The sequence below is a fragment of the Crinia signifera genome, chromosome 7, assembly GCF_055691185.1.
Source record: "Crinia signifera chromosome 7, ASM5569118v1, whole genome shotgun sequence".
Classification (NCBI taxonomy): domain Eukaryota; kingdom Metazoa; phylum Chordata; class Amphibia; order Anura; family Myobatrachidae; genus Crinia; species Crinia signifera.
This window is the reverse complement of record NC_139223.1, coordinates 179,787,535-179,807,396: the sequence shown is the minus strand read 5'-3', so window position 1 is coordinate 179,807,396 and position 19,862 is coordinate 179,787,535. Positions and strand designations below refer to the sequence as shown.

Genomic DNA, 19,862 nt, shown 5'->3' with positions numbered 1-19,862 from the left:
CCGCCTACTCTAGTGAACTATAGCACCCATTTAGATCATGCTTCAAAATGAACCTTTGGCTACAATAATAAAGGACAGTACAATTTTGGAGAATTTTTTTTTTATCGAACTAAAAAAATCTTGACTGCTGTGAATGGTAATGCCGGTTTGTAGCTGGTCTGTATATGCAGCGGGCTGCTATACAGTTCAAATGTAATTCACTACATATGAAACCATTTGCTTCCGTGTAAAAACATTTGCAAAGCCAACCAGCTTCGAGAAAAAAAAGAGAAAAAAAAAAGAGAAAGAAAAAAGAAAAAGAAAAGAAAAGAAAAAAGAAAAAGAAAAGAGAAAGAAAAAAGAAAAGAGAAAGAAAAACGAAAAAGAAAAGAGAAAGAAAAAAGAAAAAGAAAAGAGAAAGAAAAGAAAAAAGAAAAAGAAAAGAGAAAGAAAAAAGAAAAAGAAAAGAGATAAAAAGAATAAAACAAACAAAAGAAAGAAAAAAGAAAAAGAAAAGGAGTAAAAGAAAGAAAATAGTAGAAAGAAAGAAAAAATAGGAAAAAAGGAGGATCGAACGTGTCAAACATACACAAATGGAATTTTTTTTTATATTTATCATGTAAAAATTAGGCTGCCCAGGTAAATGATCCTTAAAATCTGATTAGGAATTGAAAATGTTTGCAAATGTTTAGGAACACTTGCGACATTGGATACACTCATTTTTGTTCAGTAACTTTTTACACGTGACTGTGCCTTCAGTAAATGAGCATTTCCCCCAGGAGTCGGATCTTATGATAGACACATTTAGAGAACATTGACCTCCCCGCACAAAATGTAGCCTGCTAGCCGATACTGCAGATATAATTAGCCAAGGGGACAAATATATCTGACACAGCCTGTGCCTTAAGCCCTATCACTTGTATTTACATCCGGCATCTGGTAATTACTCTGAAAATGGATACAGCGGGTGTGAAGTCACTGGGAGCTGTGGCAGCATTGAGAAGATTGCTGAATGCAAATGTTTTATCTTATTCTTGTTGCTTTTTGTTCTCTAAAAGGAGTTTTCACCTTAAAACGACCCATTTATCGGAGTGCGTGAGCCCTTTCGGAATCATTCAATCACCATATATTAGTTATAATATGGACTTTTTCATGTTGCGGTTGGTTATTTGTGTGATTGCGGGTTACAATACTGCCGAGTTCTTCAACGGACGGTAGAAAGTAGTTTTGTGCGACACAATCTGTAGCAGTGAAAAGAAGCAAGTGTACCTGGCTGCGTACAAGGATTGGAACAGAGGTGCAGAGAGGGCAAATTAGCAGCAAGAGGAGTTGCAAAGATTTTTATTGTGAATAAAGGGTCTGATTCGGACCATTTTCACTAGGCTCTGTGTAATCGCAGTCTAGCGAACAGGAAATCCCGCCCCTCTTGGCGTCCGAATACCCCCGCTGATTTTTCTGCTGTACGTACCGAAAAGTCTGTCTGGACTCACCGTTCTTATACACGCCGTGCTCCGACATTCGCCACGCCTGTGTGTACAGGGAAATGCCCAGTATTTTCATGGGGACTACCATAAACCGATGGGCATTACCCAGCTGCCGCCCCCTGTTCGCCCCACTTCCCTCCCCTCCTCGAGTGAATGGCTTGCTCCCGGGGTTTGTGGGGATGGAGCTGAATTCGGTCCCTAACGGAATTGACCCCAAAGTGCCTGAAGATCGAATTACAGAGCCAAGACCAACCCGCAAGGTGACAGTTATTTCTGCTCACAACTGTGTATTGTGCGGCACGAATATGTGCTAAATGCTGCCTTGAAGCAGCTCGCGCACTGATCGCGGGTGTGCAAATGAACAACCCAGAAGAGACTGCGCGACTCAACATACCGCTAACTGAAGCTGCTGAAGTGTATTAACTAAAATCATCTGGATCAAAGTGATGGAACAGGTCAGAAAAGGGAAATAATGGTGTAGACAAATATGGAAGTGAACAAGTTCCTCAGCACAGAGATGAGCTGCCGCATGGTGAGCCCTACTGCAGTCTGCGCAGCGGATCATTTGATTTCACCTAGCGCATTTCGCAATAACTGTACGAGCAAATAGCAAGAATGGCGTAGGGAAGGGGGTGTCTTACTTCAGAAGCGTTCAGTAAAGGTGGAGTCATACAATGACGTCAACTTGAGATGTTTACCGTGCCGGATATGGACCTCTATAAGGTTTATGGCCATTTTGCCACCACTTTGCATTTACTGATACAAGTAGAAGACATTAACCATTCCGGAGAGTTCTCTTCTGTATGAGGACGTCATCACAAGAAGAGCCCGAGCGCACTGCACAAATTCCAGAAAGCGGACAATCTTGCAGTATGAGTCCTTTTACATTTATTATGGTGATACATCAAAAGAACAAGCAGAACACCATGTAAAAGAGACTGGACACAAACCCTCTGGCGCCTGATTGGATCACTGGAAAGCAACCTTCTACCATAGGGCAAGAACGCTGCAGACTCGTCAAGCTCGACTACTGTAATGCTCTCCTCACCGGCCTCGCTCGATCCCAACATGCTCCTCTCCAATCTGTCCTCAACTCTGCAGCCCGGCTTATCTTCCTCTCCCGCCGCTCTCATTCTGCCACTCCCCTTCAACAAAATCTGCACTAGCTCCCATTCCCCTACAGAATCCTCTTCCAACACCTCACACTCACATACAGGGCCATCTCTAATTCCATTGCTCCATATATCTCTAACCTCGTCTCCATTCATACACCCTACCGCCCTCTACGGTCGGCTGACAACTGTCGTCTCTCCTCCACCCTGATCACTGCTTCCCATGCTAGAGTACAGGACTTTGCCCGTGCTGCACCCCTTCAGTGGAACGCACTCCCTCGCTCCATTAGACTCTCCCCGACCTTGTAAAGCTTCAAATGGGCACTGAAAACTCACCTATTTATCAAAGCGTACCCTTCCACTGCATAAACTAGCTGGTTCTCCGACCCCTTGCCTGTTTACATCCTGCTATCTAACCACCACCCACTTGCTTGCACCTCTTGTAATCTTTCTGTCTCCCCTTCCTACTAGATTGTAAGCTCCTCCGAGCAGGGCCCTCTTCCCTCCTGTTGTCAAAGCCCACTTCTCTTCACATTTCACTCACAGCTCTCCTATACGCCAACACTCAGTGACCATCTTCGTCCGCATACTCATCTCCATCATTGGCCTCAAGCCTCTAGTTGTATGTTGATTGAGTCCTCACTACTTATATTTAAGCTGTAATGTGTATTGAACTGTCGCGCTCTTTATTTGTACTCTATTTTTGGTATTTATTCTATGGTATGCCAAATTTTGTCTCCCTGTTTCTTTGTACGGCGCTGCAAAACACTTGTGGCGCCATATAAATAAAATAATAATAATAGTAATAATAATAAGTGACTACAGATATTTGGCAGATGTCACAGAGATAGGACACCCACGCAACAGTGATCGGAAAGTGTTCTCCGTGTCAGAATACAACTAAAAAGACTCCACGCAACTAGTTTTTTTATATTAGGACCTTACACATCAGAACACAAACATACATTTACAAGTTACAACTGTACATATGTTATTATGACTACTGCACAATACACTTCTCAAAAAGGATATCGGAACCGTATGTCTATGCTGCCGCCTAGTGGCTGTATGAGAACACCGCAATTGGGTCATGAACATAAAAGCACAAATTAAGCATACCCAGCTAAATATCAGATGTCTGAAAAATATTAATGTTGAAACTCATCACCTCTTTACATATCCCAGCAATCTCAAGTATTCTACTGGCACACAAGCATCTTGGCAGCAGGAGAGAGTATAAATGTATCGCCCTGGTGTCCTATTCGTCAGCTTGCACTGCACTCGCTTGTATTTTTCAATGTTCAGCTTTAGAGCTTCAAAATAAGACTAGGTTTAGGTCTAGGTTTTTTGTGGTAATCCCCCCCCCCTCCCCCATGATGCATTTTTTTCTCACTGTATATTCTACCCATGATTCACCTCAGTTATTACCCATGATTCACCTCTCCTTCCTCACTCCTTCGTTTGGCGATACACAGCTTTTCACACAGATTTAGCTGCTGCTTTGGAATCGTTTTTTTTAAGGCTAATTTGCGTGTTTCTGCATATCTCTGCAATATTTGAACACTGCCTACAAATGGAGCCATTAACCCCTTTGTACACCGCATTGGTCAATGCTCGCCATCAGGGGCGGCGAGCAGCTGACCCGTTGAATAGGGTGAGCAGGGGTGGGCTAGAAAAAATGGAGAATGCACAGTAAACGAAAAATGGAGAAGGCTGTGCTCGCCGGAGCATTGTATATACCTAACTACAATATATATATATACACATATACATACATACATACATACGGGATGCAGGGTAAATCCACAGCATGGCCACATTGTATGTATGTATGTATGTATGTATGTATGTATGTATGTATGTATGGATTCAGTATTAAATCCCGGTGGTCGGGATCCCGGCGTTCAGAATCCCGACGCTGGAATCCGATCGCCGAAATCCCGACACTTTCTCCCTCCGGGGGTGTCCACGACACCCCGGAGGGAGAATAAATTAGCCCGCAAGGGGGGGCGATCCACGTCCAACCCTTGTCGGGATTTCGGCGATCGGGATTCTGAACGCCGGGATCCCGACCGCCGGGATTTAATACTGAATCCATACATACATACAATGTGGCCATGCTGTGGAACTACACATCCTAAGCATGCCCTGCCATAGTTTCACCACAACCTTATAACAAAAACTGTAGCAGCAGAACACACTGGGATGTGTAGTCCCACAGCACCTGGAGTATCGCGGTTAAATACCAGTGTAACCACATACTAAACACGAGGTACAAAAATAATAATAGAAAAAAATATATACAGTACAATCTTTTGCTGCATTGCTATGAAATTATATATGTTCTCATTTTATTTTTATTTATAGATTCTCGCATAGGTTTGTTTGAACTTAAAGGAGTTGGGTGAATAACAGGAAATGTCCCTAAATAGTTAAATTTAAAGATGAAATTCCACATATATAAGCGCTCCCTGAATGGCTCACAAAAGCACATCTCCCGTCCAAAACATCATTAATGTTCATTAATACCTCATAAATTTCCTCCACGGAGAAATGTTTTGCTCATGGGATCTCTCAGTGATAACGAGTCGAATACATTCCTTTATAGATAAAAGGTATTGTGCATAATCCATAAGCATAAAAAGGATTTTCCTCACAATGGCCTTCAGATGTAACATGTGCAGAGAAAGTTCGATTTGTGTGAGTTATTTTGTTTCTGTGCAGGGTAAATACTGACTGCTTTATTTTTACACTGCAATTTAGATTTCAGTTTCAACACACCCCACCCAAATTTAACTCTCTTTGTACATGTTACATCTGCCCCACCTGCAGTGCACATGGTTTTGCCCATTTTCCAAACAAATTTGTACTGCGATCAGATCTGAATAAGGGCCAATATGCGGATTCCAAAAATGTAATGCTCACTGGACTTCTGAAGTCTATAAAGATATTTCAGGAGAGACAGTTTATCTGTGAGCAGAGTTGATACTGTAATTAAGCAAACGGTGTGTCCTGACCAGCTCAGAATGGGGTCGGGACTCCATGTTGCAGACCGTCAGGATAAGGACACCTATGATCTCTCAGTCAGTGATCCAACGAGTCTGAAATATTGAACAGTAACAGTTGAATTGTCTGTTACTTCAGACTCCTGGCAGCACTGGCTTAGTGATCAGGGGAGTCATCAGGCAGGCTGCCATCCTCTGCCTCCCCCTGTCACCCACTACCCTCCCTGCCATCACCATTGCCTTCACAGCAGGTTTAAGGTTTAGGGGGGTATTCAATCTCCCGCAGCCATCTCCCGACGGGGAGATGGCTGCGGGTCCCTATTCAATGCGGTCTTCCCCGAAGACCACTGAACAGGGGATCTCGGCAGAACGAGCCTGACTTCACAAGCAGTCTGACTTGTTCTGCTGAGAGCAGCCAGGAAATGACGAGCTGCCGGCTGCAGCTCGCCTCTTCCCGGCCGCAGCTCACGGCCAGGCCCCCTTCTCATCCTGCTTGAGGTTAGAACATTGAATCCTGCCTGCAAATTGTCGGTGGAGCAGACCGAGAACGGGACAGGGTCACGGCTGTCGGGCCAGCTCGACAGCCGTGACCCAAGATTCAATAACCCCCCCCTAATATTCACAAGATTATTTAAAAAAAAACACATGCTTAGCAGGGACTTTGAAAAGGAGCTCGTCTCTGCAATTGTGTAAGAAACCAGTAGCGGTCTCTAAAATAATAAATGCATCTGCTCCCCTTGCAATAAGGATTTTCTGGGTGCAAAGTTATTTTTTTAAGCTCCCACTTAAGAATCAGACCTAGTATTATATTAAGTCCTAATTATTATTTTTTTGGTCACTTGCCCGGTATGTTTAACCAAGGATGAGACAATTATCCAATTTTACTATGACTTATAATTGAATAAAAGTGACATAACACTTGTCGGAGATCGCTCCTCTTGTCTGTATCGCTCTTTCTCCCTGAAGCGCTGAACTATTTCTCCCGACATCGCTCTCCATGACGCCAGACCCCCCCCCACAACACACACACACATACACACACACACACACACATAAGGGCACATTACCTGGGCTCACAATCAGCTGGAAGTAATGCAGCTTGTTCACGTCAGGGAAATTCACTTTACAGGTGCCTAGTAAGAAGTAAAGAAATGTAATTTATAAAGCTGTATTATTGTGATTAACTTTGTGTTCTAGGTGACGTTTTGTGGTGATATTATACAATTAAGAAAACCAAAAACATCACATCTGCTTGGTTAAAACAATGGCATATATTCAATGCCTTGGGCGAGCGGTGACTGCGAGCAGGACTTTTTGCTCGCAGTCACCGCTCACCCTGTCAGTATTCAACTGACCCCCCTCATTCGCAAATTCCCCCTCGCTCCGTTTTTTGAGCGAGGGGGAATTTGCGAATGTGCCTCCAAAAGCTGCGAGAGCCGAGGCTAATTACAGCGAGTTTGCTGCACTAGCCGCGGCTCTCGCAGTTTAGGGGAATCCTCGCAGTTCTGTGACGGCGAAGATTCCCCCGGAACGTTGCATAGTGCGAGCGGCCGGCGCGGGGGTTAAACTGCGAGGATCACTGGTTTTCTGTGATCCTTGCAGTTTAACCCCCTCGCCGGCCGCTCGCACCGGCATTGAATACTGCACAATGACACCATTACAATTAATTATTTAGTGTATAGGTACCTGAGCTTACTATTCTTAAACACCAGACGTCGAACCCTCAGAACGCACTCAGGTCAATTTCACAGCACGAGAGATTATAATACTACACGTGCGCATGATAAAAAAAAAGCCATCTTTGCGATCACAGCCAGAGATGGCTAGCCGTATGTAAGTGGACATGCGCCAGGCGTTTGGGGGAAGGGGCGGTTGGAGTGTTCCAGAAAACGCAGGAGTTCTGTGGCCGTTAGGAGGGAGGAGCGACCTCATTTTCCCCACGGCCATCGCAGCGCCGAGCGAGTCCTGGCTTACTCAGTGCTGCGACGAGGAGAAAACATTTAACAGCAAGTTATTTTGAATGATTTTCCCCTCATTTGCATGGCTACGATCGCATTCGCATCCGTACACATGGGTGGGAGGGCGGGGTTTACCTGATCGCTGGACTCTGAAAACTCGTAACCCAGCGATCAGATCTGAATTGGGCCCTAAAAGCGGATCCTTCAGACGAGCGTTTCAGCAATCAGTGTGAATTCCGCAGGTGCTGGTGTGACTGCTCCCACTACCGGGGTGTTTCATCTGTTTATAAATCGGCAGCTGTGTAATTTACAAAGCAAAACACTGCTGAATTATGTATGATGGGGCATTTCAGTCCGACCGGCCGTTTTCCTGCCACCAGTATAAATAGCAAGGATCCACAGCCCTATAGTAAGTCACATTCCTGACAACTTTTCAGTAATATGAACCTGGACTCCCAGGAAAATGGGTGTGGCCTCTGAGAAAGGGGATGTGGCCTCATTGAAATGCAGCGGCGGTGAGCCCTGCCCTTGTCACCTGCCACTATTTGGGACATGGCCAGTGAGCTGCTGACCATGCCCCCTGTCTCCTGAAGTAAATGATGTGCGCATGTGCACAGCATCTATTCAACGCTGCTCTGCTAAGCAGCATCCCCCAAAAATGGGAAGGTTCCGTAGAAATCAGGGCAGTTGGGAGGTATAGGTAAGAACAAGTCAAAATCTGCCAAAGCACCTGCAAAAATGAGCCAGTAGAGATGTCATTGTATGAAATGCCAATAACTGAATAGTGGCAGTCATCCAAAACCCGAAGCCGCAAAGTACCGATGTTCGACGGCGATTGCGGGATGGCATCGGACTGCCAGTGACTGAAAGCCTGATGCCGTTTGGGGGTAGGGAGGGGAAGAAGATGGCCTCCATTTCTTAAACAGGAGGGGCGTCGCCTGCGTTGCTATGGGAGGGGTGAGAGCAAAATTTCCTTTAGAGTACAGACACCTCATGGCCTCTGAGTAGCAAATGTGGCAGCCAGCGCACTGAGCCCATGTGTAATGCAGCCAGCCTATGGCGCCGGATGGGTAATGACGCAGGTGCGACGGCCCTTGCTGCATTACCAAATTAGTACTAGCGCTGCTGCTTCTACATAAGCAGCAGCAATGGCAACTCCAGCAAGATCTAAATAAGGGCCCATGACTGATAAGGGGCCCACACACGGGGAGATTTTGCGGAGCGATCTGAGCTATGTAGATTGCTCAGTAAACAGCGCTGCACAGCGAGGTGTGTTGGGCGATCTGTCAGGGCCAGCATTCTCCGGTGAGAACATTGGCCCTGACCAGCGATTAACTAGATTTATCCAGCAAGCTGGATCTTAATCGCCGGGCGATAGCGACGACGATAGCTGTGGCCCCTACACACGGAGCGATGTAAGGGCATTTTCCTAGTGCTCTAGTCAGATCGCTTAGAACGTGCCCTGAACTCGCCCCATGTGTAGGGCCCATTAATGTATCATATTGCAACACACGATATGCCTGACACAATAGCCAGTGCTTTAATCCACATCCACCTTTAATCAAAATTCATGACATGACTGTTAATGCTTTTAAAATCAGCCGAACCAGTCTCACGCATGATAATTATATTGGTTTCAAAACGCATCAAACACTTTTTTGTTATGCACAGAACTTTTGGTGTATTTTAATGCATTAAAACAGGACTCTATACAGATACATTAATCCATTTTTAATTTGATTTTCGTACATTCTTTAATTCCCATTAAAAGCACTCAGATCAGAAGGCACTTTTACAAGGATAAGTAACAGAACAGCAGCTTATTACAGGCACTACAGAACAGATCAGACGGCAGCTGAAGAATCCGCACAAAGAGCCGCCTGCTGCTATTACCAGGGAGCCGGCGTGAAAACAATGTATACAACCGTTCATCGCCAAGAAGCGCTGAAGCAGCAGGGTGTTACCATATGTCACAGCACTCTGGTTTGTCGCTTTTTTAGTGTCCGTAATAAAATGTTACCGACTTAATAGTTGATAAGCTTAATACACAGTGACATGAGTTCATTTAAGACAGACGTAACATTAGGGATATGGGCTGCATTCACTCGTTTCAGGGAGATGTTAACGCAGAGCGTAAAGTGTAGCATGCCGTTTAGGGGTTTGTGTCATGCTCCACCCTAAGATCCACACATGGGAGTGTCTAAGATTAAACGCTTGTTGCTAAATATTTCAACGTGACATCACTAGCAATATAGTTTAAGAAACGTTGCAATTATTGGTACTAGATTATCAATACTGTATTTCCTACTTGCTTCCATTCGCTGTGATATCTCTTTCGTTCTCACATCACAGTATACAGTACATAATAAATCTGATGCTATGCAATGCATTCCAAATGCAGATTGACTTGTGGGAATTCTTGCTTTTTTATTAAAACCTTTGTTGTAGTTTATTTCTTGTGTTTCACTAAAGATTACTAATAAAATACTAGCAGCAGCAATAGGTCAAATAAAATGACACATACAGTATTACAGGGTAAGCTGTATTATAAACAGCCAGGTGTGCTACACAAGGTTTTACCGAGAGTCTGGGGCTGATGACGCTCAATAGAAGTCATGCTAGTGACTGCAGCAAACCACTATCCTAGCCCAGAAATTCCTTGGTGGAACCCTGGCTGCAGGGTAGAATCCAAAGAATCAGGAGATTTGATTTATAATGCAGGGAAGCAGGAGATAAGAGTTTCAAACGGGGATCTCCCATAATATCCAGGTGGGTAGGCAACTATGTCTGTAATACGTAGAACAACCACGACTTACATGCAGGGGGAAAAAAATGATTAATTTCAAGTAAGTGTAGTTGATTGGTTGTCTAACATTTGAGTGTGGATTGAAAGATAGACCGTGTTTAGTTCAACAGACAATAATGTAGGGTACACACCAGGACGACCCGCTCACGATGCACATCGTGAGCGGGTCGTCAGTGTCTCGTCCGACCCGCTCACGGTGACGCAGGGGGGCACGACCCGCTCACGATGTGCACCGTGAGCGGGTCCGATCCGATGGCGACCCGCACCCGGCTGTATGGTCGTCATTGAGATCCTACCTGCAGCAGGTAGGATCTCAATAACGACCGACCGACCCGCGGGACCGCGCATCGGATCGGTATCGGTCCACAGCAGGTCAGAAAAGGGCCCAATCAGCACACAATCTACATCCAATTGATCGGAATTGGATCTAGATTGTGGGGATCGGGCCCTAGTCGTCCTGGTGTGTACCCAGCATAAGTCTATCCCTATTGGTAGACTGTGAAAAAGTACAACACACGAAAGGTCTATTTTGACCAAAGGTTGACAAGCAAAAGGTTGGCACGTGAATACAGGACACAGGAAAAGGTCGACACCAGGTTTAGCATTTTTGGTGTCTGTGTGGGCATCTGTCGACATGGGCCCCCAATTGGTTTAACGCGTTCGCTCACCATGCTTCCGGCATGGTGCCTTCCTCCACTCTGCTCGGCACACTTTACCCTTCTCACTATTAGTCGACCTGGATCGCCAAGAATGTAAAGTCGGTTGTCAGAAGAAGAAAAAAAATTGTGAAAAAAAAAAAGTGCGTCGACCTTTTCGTGTGTCGACTATTGACATGTTGAACCCTTTCTGTTGACCTGTTGTCTATGTCGACTTTTTGCCTGTCAACCAATTGACTGTCGGACTAGAAATTAGGGACAGCGCTGATTCAAATGATCATTCAATATTTTCACCGGCCGGTAATTTACAAATCATAACACAACCATAAAATTCTCAGAAATAAAATAAGATAAAGTTAGAAGTGCAATTAGTATGACTGTCCTTTTAAGGATAATAGGTATGTTGAGTAACCTAGCATGGGTTAGTAAGCAGAAAGTTCTGTGGTGGTTTAGTAAGCAGGTTTAATCCAATTAGCAACAGGTGGCTCTCTCACAGCCCCTAGCTGTTAGTAATTAGTGGCATGCATATTCCAGTGTATGGTTAGTCAACTTAACAGTCAGTTTATGCTTTAAAAGTTTAGTAACTTGCCAGGCTCCAGGTAAAGCTTTTTCTATTGTGGATCTTACACGGTTCCCAGACTGCAGATTCCTTGCATGTGCATTGCCGTCAAGAAGACTCGTCCACGCTTCTGGAATAGTGGCAATCAACCAAGGGCTTGTGGCTGTATAGAAGTACCGGCACTTATGGGGTGGAGTATCCCCTTGATAGGGACAGCAGCAGATCCAAGATTACTATATATTTCAGATTTGCGCTCTGACATTTGTTTTTTCCTTGTCGGACTAGAAACTGGCTACGGGATCCCCTTGAGAAGCCAACAAGATGCAGGAAGTACTTATAGGCAAGCGTTCTACAAACCTACTCAGCTCCCCAGCTAGAACCATCAAGATTGTACAAACATATAAAGAATAGTAGTGTATTCTATAATGGAGACAGATCACTTACATGGCAGGGTGGCTTCAAGTTCTGCGACTTCTGAAATAGAAACACAAATAAGCAGTCACATAATGTACACACCAACACCACCGACAAGCAGTCACATACTGTACACACCGACCCCACCGACCCCACCGACAAGCAGTCACATACTGTACACACCAACACCACCGACAAGCAGTCACATACTGTACACACCAACACCACCGACAAGCAGTCACATACTGTACACACCAACACCACCGACAAGCAGTCACATACTGTACACACCAACACCACCGACAAGCAGTCACAAACTGTACACACCAACACCACCGACAAGCAGTCACAAACTGAACACACCAACCCCACCGACAAGCAGTCACATACTGTACACACCAACCCCACCGACAAGCAGTCACATACTGTACACCAGGGCTCGACAAATCCCGGGGGCCAGGTCGCCATGGCGACCAGATTCTGCTTCCTGGCGACCAGATTTTTTTGCAGGAAGGGAGGAAGCAGAATCTAATCGTGGGCGGTGCCTGACTCCCCTTCTCCCCCTCCTGCCTGAGCAGCGGCAGCGCTGCCCTCTCCCTCTTCTCCCTCACTAACCAGCGCCAGCGCTGCCGGACTCCCCTTCTCACCCCCCCTGACTGAGCAGCGGCAGCGCTGCCCTCTCCCCCTCCGTCCTCACTAACCACCGCTGCCCGGACTCCCCTTCTCTCCCCCCGCGCCCCCCCCCCTGACTGAGCAGCGTCAGCGCTGCCCTCTCCCCCTCCGTCCTCACTAACCAGCACTGCCCGGACTCCCCTTCTCCCCCCCCCCTGACTGAGCAGCGGCAGCGCTGCCCTTTCCCCCTCCGTCCTCACTAACCAGCGCTGCCCGGACTCCCCTTCTCCCCCCCCCCCCCCTGACTGAGCAGCGTCAGCGCTGCCCTCTCCCCCTCCGTCCTCACTAACCAGCGCTGCCCGGACTCCCCTTCTCCCCCCCCCGACTGAGCAGCGTCAGCGCCGCCCTCTCCCCCTCAGTCCTCACTAGCCATTGCTGCCCGCTCCCCCTCAGTCCTCACTAGCCATTGCTGCCCGCTCCCCCTCAGTCCTCACTAGCCAGTGCTGCTCGCTCCCCCTCAGTCCTCACTAGCCAGTGCTGCCTGCTCCCCCTCAGTCCTCACTAGCCAGTGCTGCCCGCTCCCCCTCAGTCCTTACTAGCCAGCGCTGCCTGCTCCCCCTTCTCCCTCACTTACCAAAGTGGAGCGGCAGCGCTGCCCGCTCCCTCAGTTAAGGCTCTCAAGCCACATACACATTCAATTAAAAAGGACAGCTGCAGGAGGGTTCAAGGAGGTGCACAGACAGTGGCGGATTATACACGGGTCCCCCCTCCCCTTGTATAATATGATGGGATCCAGGTCCGGGGCTGGTTAATGAACCTGGGGGCACAGGTGTATAGGCATGGACTGGATGTGAAATATGTGAGCAGGTCTGCAGTAGGAAGCTGTAGGATTTGGAATTTGACCACCTGAGGATTGGACAAGAACGTATCCATCCTTAGTGCAGTGAAGAGGCAAACAGGTGATTTCTCCTGTGGCACGAGGGTCCTTTCTGCTTTACTGTCAGCTCAGGTTGGTAGAGCATATATAAGCTGGGGTATACACTTTTCTGATCACTCCCGATCAGCAGAGCATTATCCCCCTAGCTTGACCTCTTGTCAACCGCCTGCGAGTGCACATTACATAATACAAAAGTACATAAGATGAGACCTCTCGATCTCGAAGGCTGCAAGAACTTTTTTAAGCAGTTTATTGGCCAGCAGTAACCAGGTAATGGGACATAGGATTGTACCCAGCTTACATGTAGCTGGGGGGGAGGGGGGGGGGGGGAGAGACAAATTTACTTTGGCTCCTAATCTTTTGTCGTGGCTCCTAGATTTTAGAAAGATTTGTCAAGCCCTGCTGTACACACCAACCCCACCGACAAGCAGTCACATACTGTACACACCAACCCCACCGACAAGCAGTCACATACTGTACACACCAACCCCACCGACAAGCAGTCACAAACTGTACACACCAACCCCACCGACAAGCAGTCACATACTGTACACACCAACCCCACCGACAAGCAGTCACATACTGTACACACCAACCCCACCGACAAGCAGTCACATACTGTACACACCAACCCCACCGACAAGCAGTCACATACTGTACACACCAACCCCACCGACAAGCAGTCACATACTGTACACACCAACCCCACCGACAAGCAGTCACATACTGTACACACCAACCCCACCGACAAGCAGTCACATACTGTACACACCAACCCCACCGACAAGCAGTCACATACTGTACACACCAACCCCACCGACAAGCAGTCACATACTGTACACACCAACCCCACCGACAAGCAGTCACATACTGTACACACCAACCCCACCGACAAGCAGTCACATACTGTACACACCAACCCCACCGACAAGCAGTCACAAACTGAACACACCAACACCCCCGACAAGCAGTCACAAACTGAACACACCAACACCCCCGACAAGCAGTCACATACTGTACACACCAACACCCCCGACAAGCAGTCACATACTGTACACACCAACGCCACCGACAAGCAGTCACATACTGTACACACCAACCCCACCGACAAGCAGTCACATACTGTACACACCAACCCCACGATAAGCAGTCACATACTGTACACACCAACCCCACCGACAAGCAGTCACATACTGTACACACCAACCCCACCGACAAGCAGTCACATACTGTACACACCAACCCCACCGACAAGCAGTCACAAACTGTACACACCAACCCCACCGACAAGCAGTCACATACTGTACACACCAACCCCACCGACAAGCAGTCACATACTGAACACACCAACACCACCGACAAGCAGTCACATACTGTACACACCAACCCCACCGACAAGCAGTCACATACTGTACACACCAACACCACCGACAAGCAGTCACAAACTGAACACACCAACACCACCGACAAGCAGTCACATACTGTACACACCAACACCACCGACAAGCAGTCACAAACTGTACACACCAACACCACCGACAAGCAGTCACAAACTGAACACACCAACACCACCGACAAGCAGTCACAAACTGTACACACCAACGCCACCGACAAGCAGTCACATACTGTACACACCAACCCCACCGACAAGCAGTCACATACTGTACACACCAACGCCACCGACAAGCAGTCACATACTGTACACACCAACCCCACGATAAGCAGTCACATACTGTACACACCAACCCCACCGACAAGCAGTCACATACTGTACACACCAACCCCACCGACAAGCAGTCAAACTGTACACACCAACCCCACCGACAAGCAGTCACAAACTGTACACACCAACACCACCGACAAGCAGTCACATACTGTACACACCAACCCCACCGACAAGCAGTCACATACTGAACACACCAACCCCACCGACAAGCAGTCACATACTGAACACACCAACACCACCGACAAGCAGTCACATACTGTACACACCAACAAGCAGTCACATACTGTACACACCAACCCCACGATAAGCAGTCACATACTGTACACACCAACCCCACCGACAAGCAGTCACATACTGTACACACCAACACCACCGACAAGCAGTCACATACTGTACACACCAACACCACCGACAAGCAGTCACATACTGTACACACCAACCCCACCGATAAGCAGATCACCGGGCATAGTAAGAACCACAGTAGGCTTATACAAACTGTAAGTCAATACAGCTATAATCCATGTGCCCCTAAGCTGTGGTGCTTCGGAATATGAACGCTAGGTCGACACTAAGGTCAACATGGCTATGGTTGACAGGGTTGGAAGATTGACACAAGCATTAGGTCGACAATGGGAAGGTTGACATGAGTTTTTTTTTACCTTTTTGTTTTTGAGTTGACATGTGCCGACAGGCGGTATTTCATACCCTACCATCCACTAGGGCGAGGAGGGAGAATATAACCGTGCCTGAAGCATGGTGAGCCATACGAGGGGACGAAGTACACTGATACGGTGTCCATGTCGACTTACGTTGACAGTCGGGACCAAAAAAAAAAAGTGAGAAACTCATGTCGACCTTTTCACTGCCGACCTTCTCATTGTCGATCTAATGTCAACCTAAGCCATTATGACCCTTAGGGGTCTAGGAAATGTATGTCGACCTATGCCCACCCCATGACGAACACCCGGTGCTTCTTGGAAAGACCAACGTCTTGCTACCAAGTCTATTATCAATCAACATTCATTCTATTTACTTTTATTAATACACTAATAAAAATATTTATTTCCGAATTGTGTACATAGTAATATTTTTTTCACAGCTTTATTTATATTATTCGAAATAGACGCCACTCAGGGGCAACGCAAAAGGTGTAACGCAAAGTATTGTATCATGGTTTTACCGTACAAGACTGCAGTATGTCATTTCTAGTATCTCTACAAGACCAGCAATAGAACAGAGCAAGAGGAACGCGGGAGCCGCAAATGACGCTGTGGCCCAGAACAGCCAGATACAGAATAACTAGAATCCAGGTGACAAGCTGGATGCTGGGATTTGCAACACAAAGAGGTTTTCCAATTTCCACGACTGTGCACTCTGAACCAGAGAGCAGCGCGGAAAGCAATATTCCTGCAGGGAACTTGTACACGGTGAGAACATTTCAGCATGATGCCACAGCTTCTGGTTATTAGAAGTGTGGCGTTGTATTATCAGGTGTGTTAAAGGGACACTTAGGAGCAAGAACACTTTTAAAAACACATTTATTATTGAACAGCAGAAACAGAGGTTGGCGATATGTAATAATCCCAACCGGCCAGATCTACTGTAGCACAAGCTGTACTAACATTAATTCTGGTATCAGGAGCAGAGCAAAAAGACTAATACCCCTTTCAGACAGAAAAGTCTGAAAATCCCGGCAAATACACAGCATTTCAAATGCAGTGTCATTTTGCCAGGAGCAGCCTGACCCCCCCTTCACACAGAAGAACAAATTACTGGGTTGAAAATTTCTACCCGGTAATTTGCTGAATAACACGGGTATTTATTCTGTGTGAAAGGGTCAACACGGGTCATAAATCCCGTGTCCTCGACCCTGGTCAATTCCAGGGTCGGAGAAACGGGATTTACGACACGGGTGTGCCTTTTCACACAGAAAAAGGACCCGTGTATTTAATGAAATTCCCGGGTGGAACGGCTTCACCCGGGTATTTAATTTTCTGTGTGAAAGGGGTATAAGAAATGGGCACTGCACCAAAAGATAAATAGAAAACCATCTATTTCCTAGTTTTTGAAACAATAGGGTGTACTGCGACTTTTGAATCACCCTCTGTGTGTATATTATATATATCCATGTTATGGATTTCTCTTCTCTAGTGTGAGTGGGATGTGGTCAACAACCCAGCGGACTTGATGCCGGCAGAATACCAACGACTAGCGGCCTGAACACTGGCCCCGGAATTTCCGAATAGATGATGCAGACGGCAGAATCCTAAAGTATACAAGATGCGGTGAGGGGTGAGAAAAAGGTTTAGGCACAAACGGGAGACTTAAAGGTATATTCAATGCTGCCGTCCTCGCTGTTTAACCCCCTCACCGACCGCTCACCGTATTCTATGTGGCAGGAAATCCTCCTTCCCCCGAACGGCGAGGTTCGCTGCATATAGCCATGAGCCGCGCTGTTTGGACGGCCACTCTCGCGAGGTGAAAATGGTGAGTGAAGGGGGGTGGGTTGAATATGGAGGGTGGGCTATGATGGCGAGCAATAGCCACTGCTCAGGGTCTTAGCTCGAATAAACAGCATGGAATATATCCCTTAGGCATAGGCTGCAGAGAGGGAGGGTTAGGCACTTAGGGCCTTATTCTGGTTCACTCTGAGGCAAATTTCTTCTCAAATGGACAAAACCTGCACTGCAGGTGGGGCAGATGTAACATTTGCAGATAGAATTAGAATTCTTCAAAGTGAGATCTATATTGCAGTGTAGAAATAAAGCAGTCAGTATTTACCCTGCACAGAAACAAAATAACTCACCCAAATCTAATTCTCTCTGCACATGTTACATCTGCCCCACCTGCAGTGTACATGGTTTTGTCCATTTGAGAAGGAATTTGCCTCTAAGAGTGAACCAGAATAAGGCCCGTAGAAGGGGGTTTCGAGTTAGGCTGTGGGCCGGGAGGGTTAGGTTTAGGCAGTGGGGTAAGAAGGTTAGGAGATGGCAAAGGAGATATACAGTAAGTATACTAATACCCCTTTCGCACCAGAAAATGCAGGGACCCACCGGGGAATCATGCCGGGCCATTCCCGGGTTGGCCCCTTTCACACCAGAAAAGTCCCTGCATTTTCTGGTGTGTGAAGAGGCCGGGGAGGAGGTGGGAAGGAGGCTGGCAGGAGGTGGGGAGGAGGCTGGCAGTCGGTGGGATGGTGGTGGAGGTGGGCAGGAGGTGTGTGGAATACTCACCCCGGTTGCTGTTCCTCCGCGCAGGCCGGGGATCCACTCGGGCGGTGGGCGCAAATGACGGGACAGCCCGCGGATGAAGATGACGCAGCTCTCCGGTGCCCTCACTGCCGCCGGAGAGCTGCGTCATCTTCATCCGCCGCCTGTCCCATCATTTGCGCCCGCCGCCTGTGTGGATCCCCGGCTGGACAGCACACTGAGGACCGGCAACCTGGGTAAGTATCCCCTACCCAATTCACACCGGCCAGGCCCCCGGGTCAAACCCGGGGACAACCATGCTCCATAGCAGGATTTGGCCCGGGAACCTTTCACACCTGCGCTAGTCCCTGGAAATTATGCTGGTGTGAATGGGGTATTAGAGAACCCCTGCTGGGATTCCCTGCATTGGTATGTATTAATTGTGGCCCAGCACAGAGCATGCGCATGCTGCAGGGTGACTCCTGTGCTGACTGTACCCATGTGTAAAGGCCCCCATACACTAGGGCGACTTGTCCTTAGGACAAGTCGCCCGCGACTTCCCCCTGAGCTTCCCCGGCTGCTCCCCGGGGGAGCTTGATTAGATTGGCACTTGATGTGCCATTTTTTACATGTGATAAATCGTCTCGATTTATCACATGTAAAAAACCCGGGGAGCAGGGGGGGGGGGGGGGGCTACAGAGCAGGGCTGCTGGTGGGAGCAGGGGGGGCTGGGAACGCTGCGGGGGACACAGGCGGCATAGAGCCGGGCAGAGGGAGCCGGGAGCTGTCAGTGCTAGAAAAAAAAGCCTATACAATGAATGGGCAGCCTGTGATTGGCTGAGCACTCTCTCAGCCAATTGCTGACTGGCTGAGAGAGCGCTCAGCCAATCACAGGCCGCCCATTCATTGTATGGGCTTTTTTTTTTATTCAGTACTGACAGCTCCCGGCTCCCCCTGCCCGGCTCTATGCCGCCTGTGTCCCCCGCAGCGTCCCCAGCCCCCCCTGCTCCCTCCACCGCCGCGCCGCCCCACTAGGTCCCAAGTCGGGTGGTCCGACCACCCGCCGCAGATCCGATGCGCACGGGACCGCGCATCGGATCTGAGGGGACATCAAAACTAGCCGATTTTGGTCCGATTTCGGCCAGATCCGACTGATCTGGCCGAAATCGGCTAGTGTATGGGGGCCTTTAGTGGGGACAGGCCTTCTCTGTCTATGGGGCATATTATGTATATATCAGTAGAGTGGAGATAGTTCCCAATGCTAATATATGACATAGAAGCGATGTAGAGCAGTTTCATCGTTTTAAAGGGAATCTCATATACAGTATGATCTTAATTCTGCAATTAGCAGTAAAAGCCTATTACCACCACAAACAGTACTACAACCCAAACAAAGCTATTATTAATTAAAACTGGAAGCAAAATC

General features: G+C 47.6%; 1 protein-coding gene across 1 annotated transcript in view; it reads right to left on the bottom strand.

Moving 5' to 3' along the window:
- The window catches only part of UBE2F (ubiquitin conjugating enzyme E2 F (putative)), a 199,545-nt gene that overhangs the window by 167,329 nt on the left and 12,354 nt on the right, over positions 1-19,862 (bottom strand). Inside the window, exons 3-4 of the mRNA XM_083154509.1 lie at positions 12,004-12,033; positions 6,648-6,713 (exon numbers count right to left, since the gene is read on the bottom strand). Of these exons, the coding sequence (XP_083010635.1) occupies positions 6,648-6,713; positions 12,004-12,033 (96 nt within the window). The remainder of the gene's footprint in view (positions 1-6,647; positions 6,714-12,003; positions 12,034-19,862) is intronic.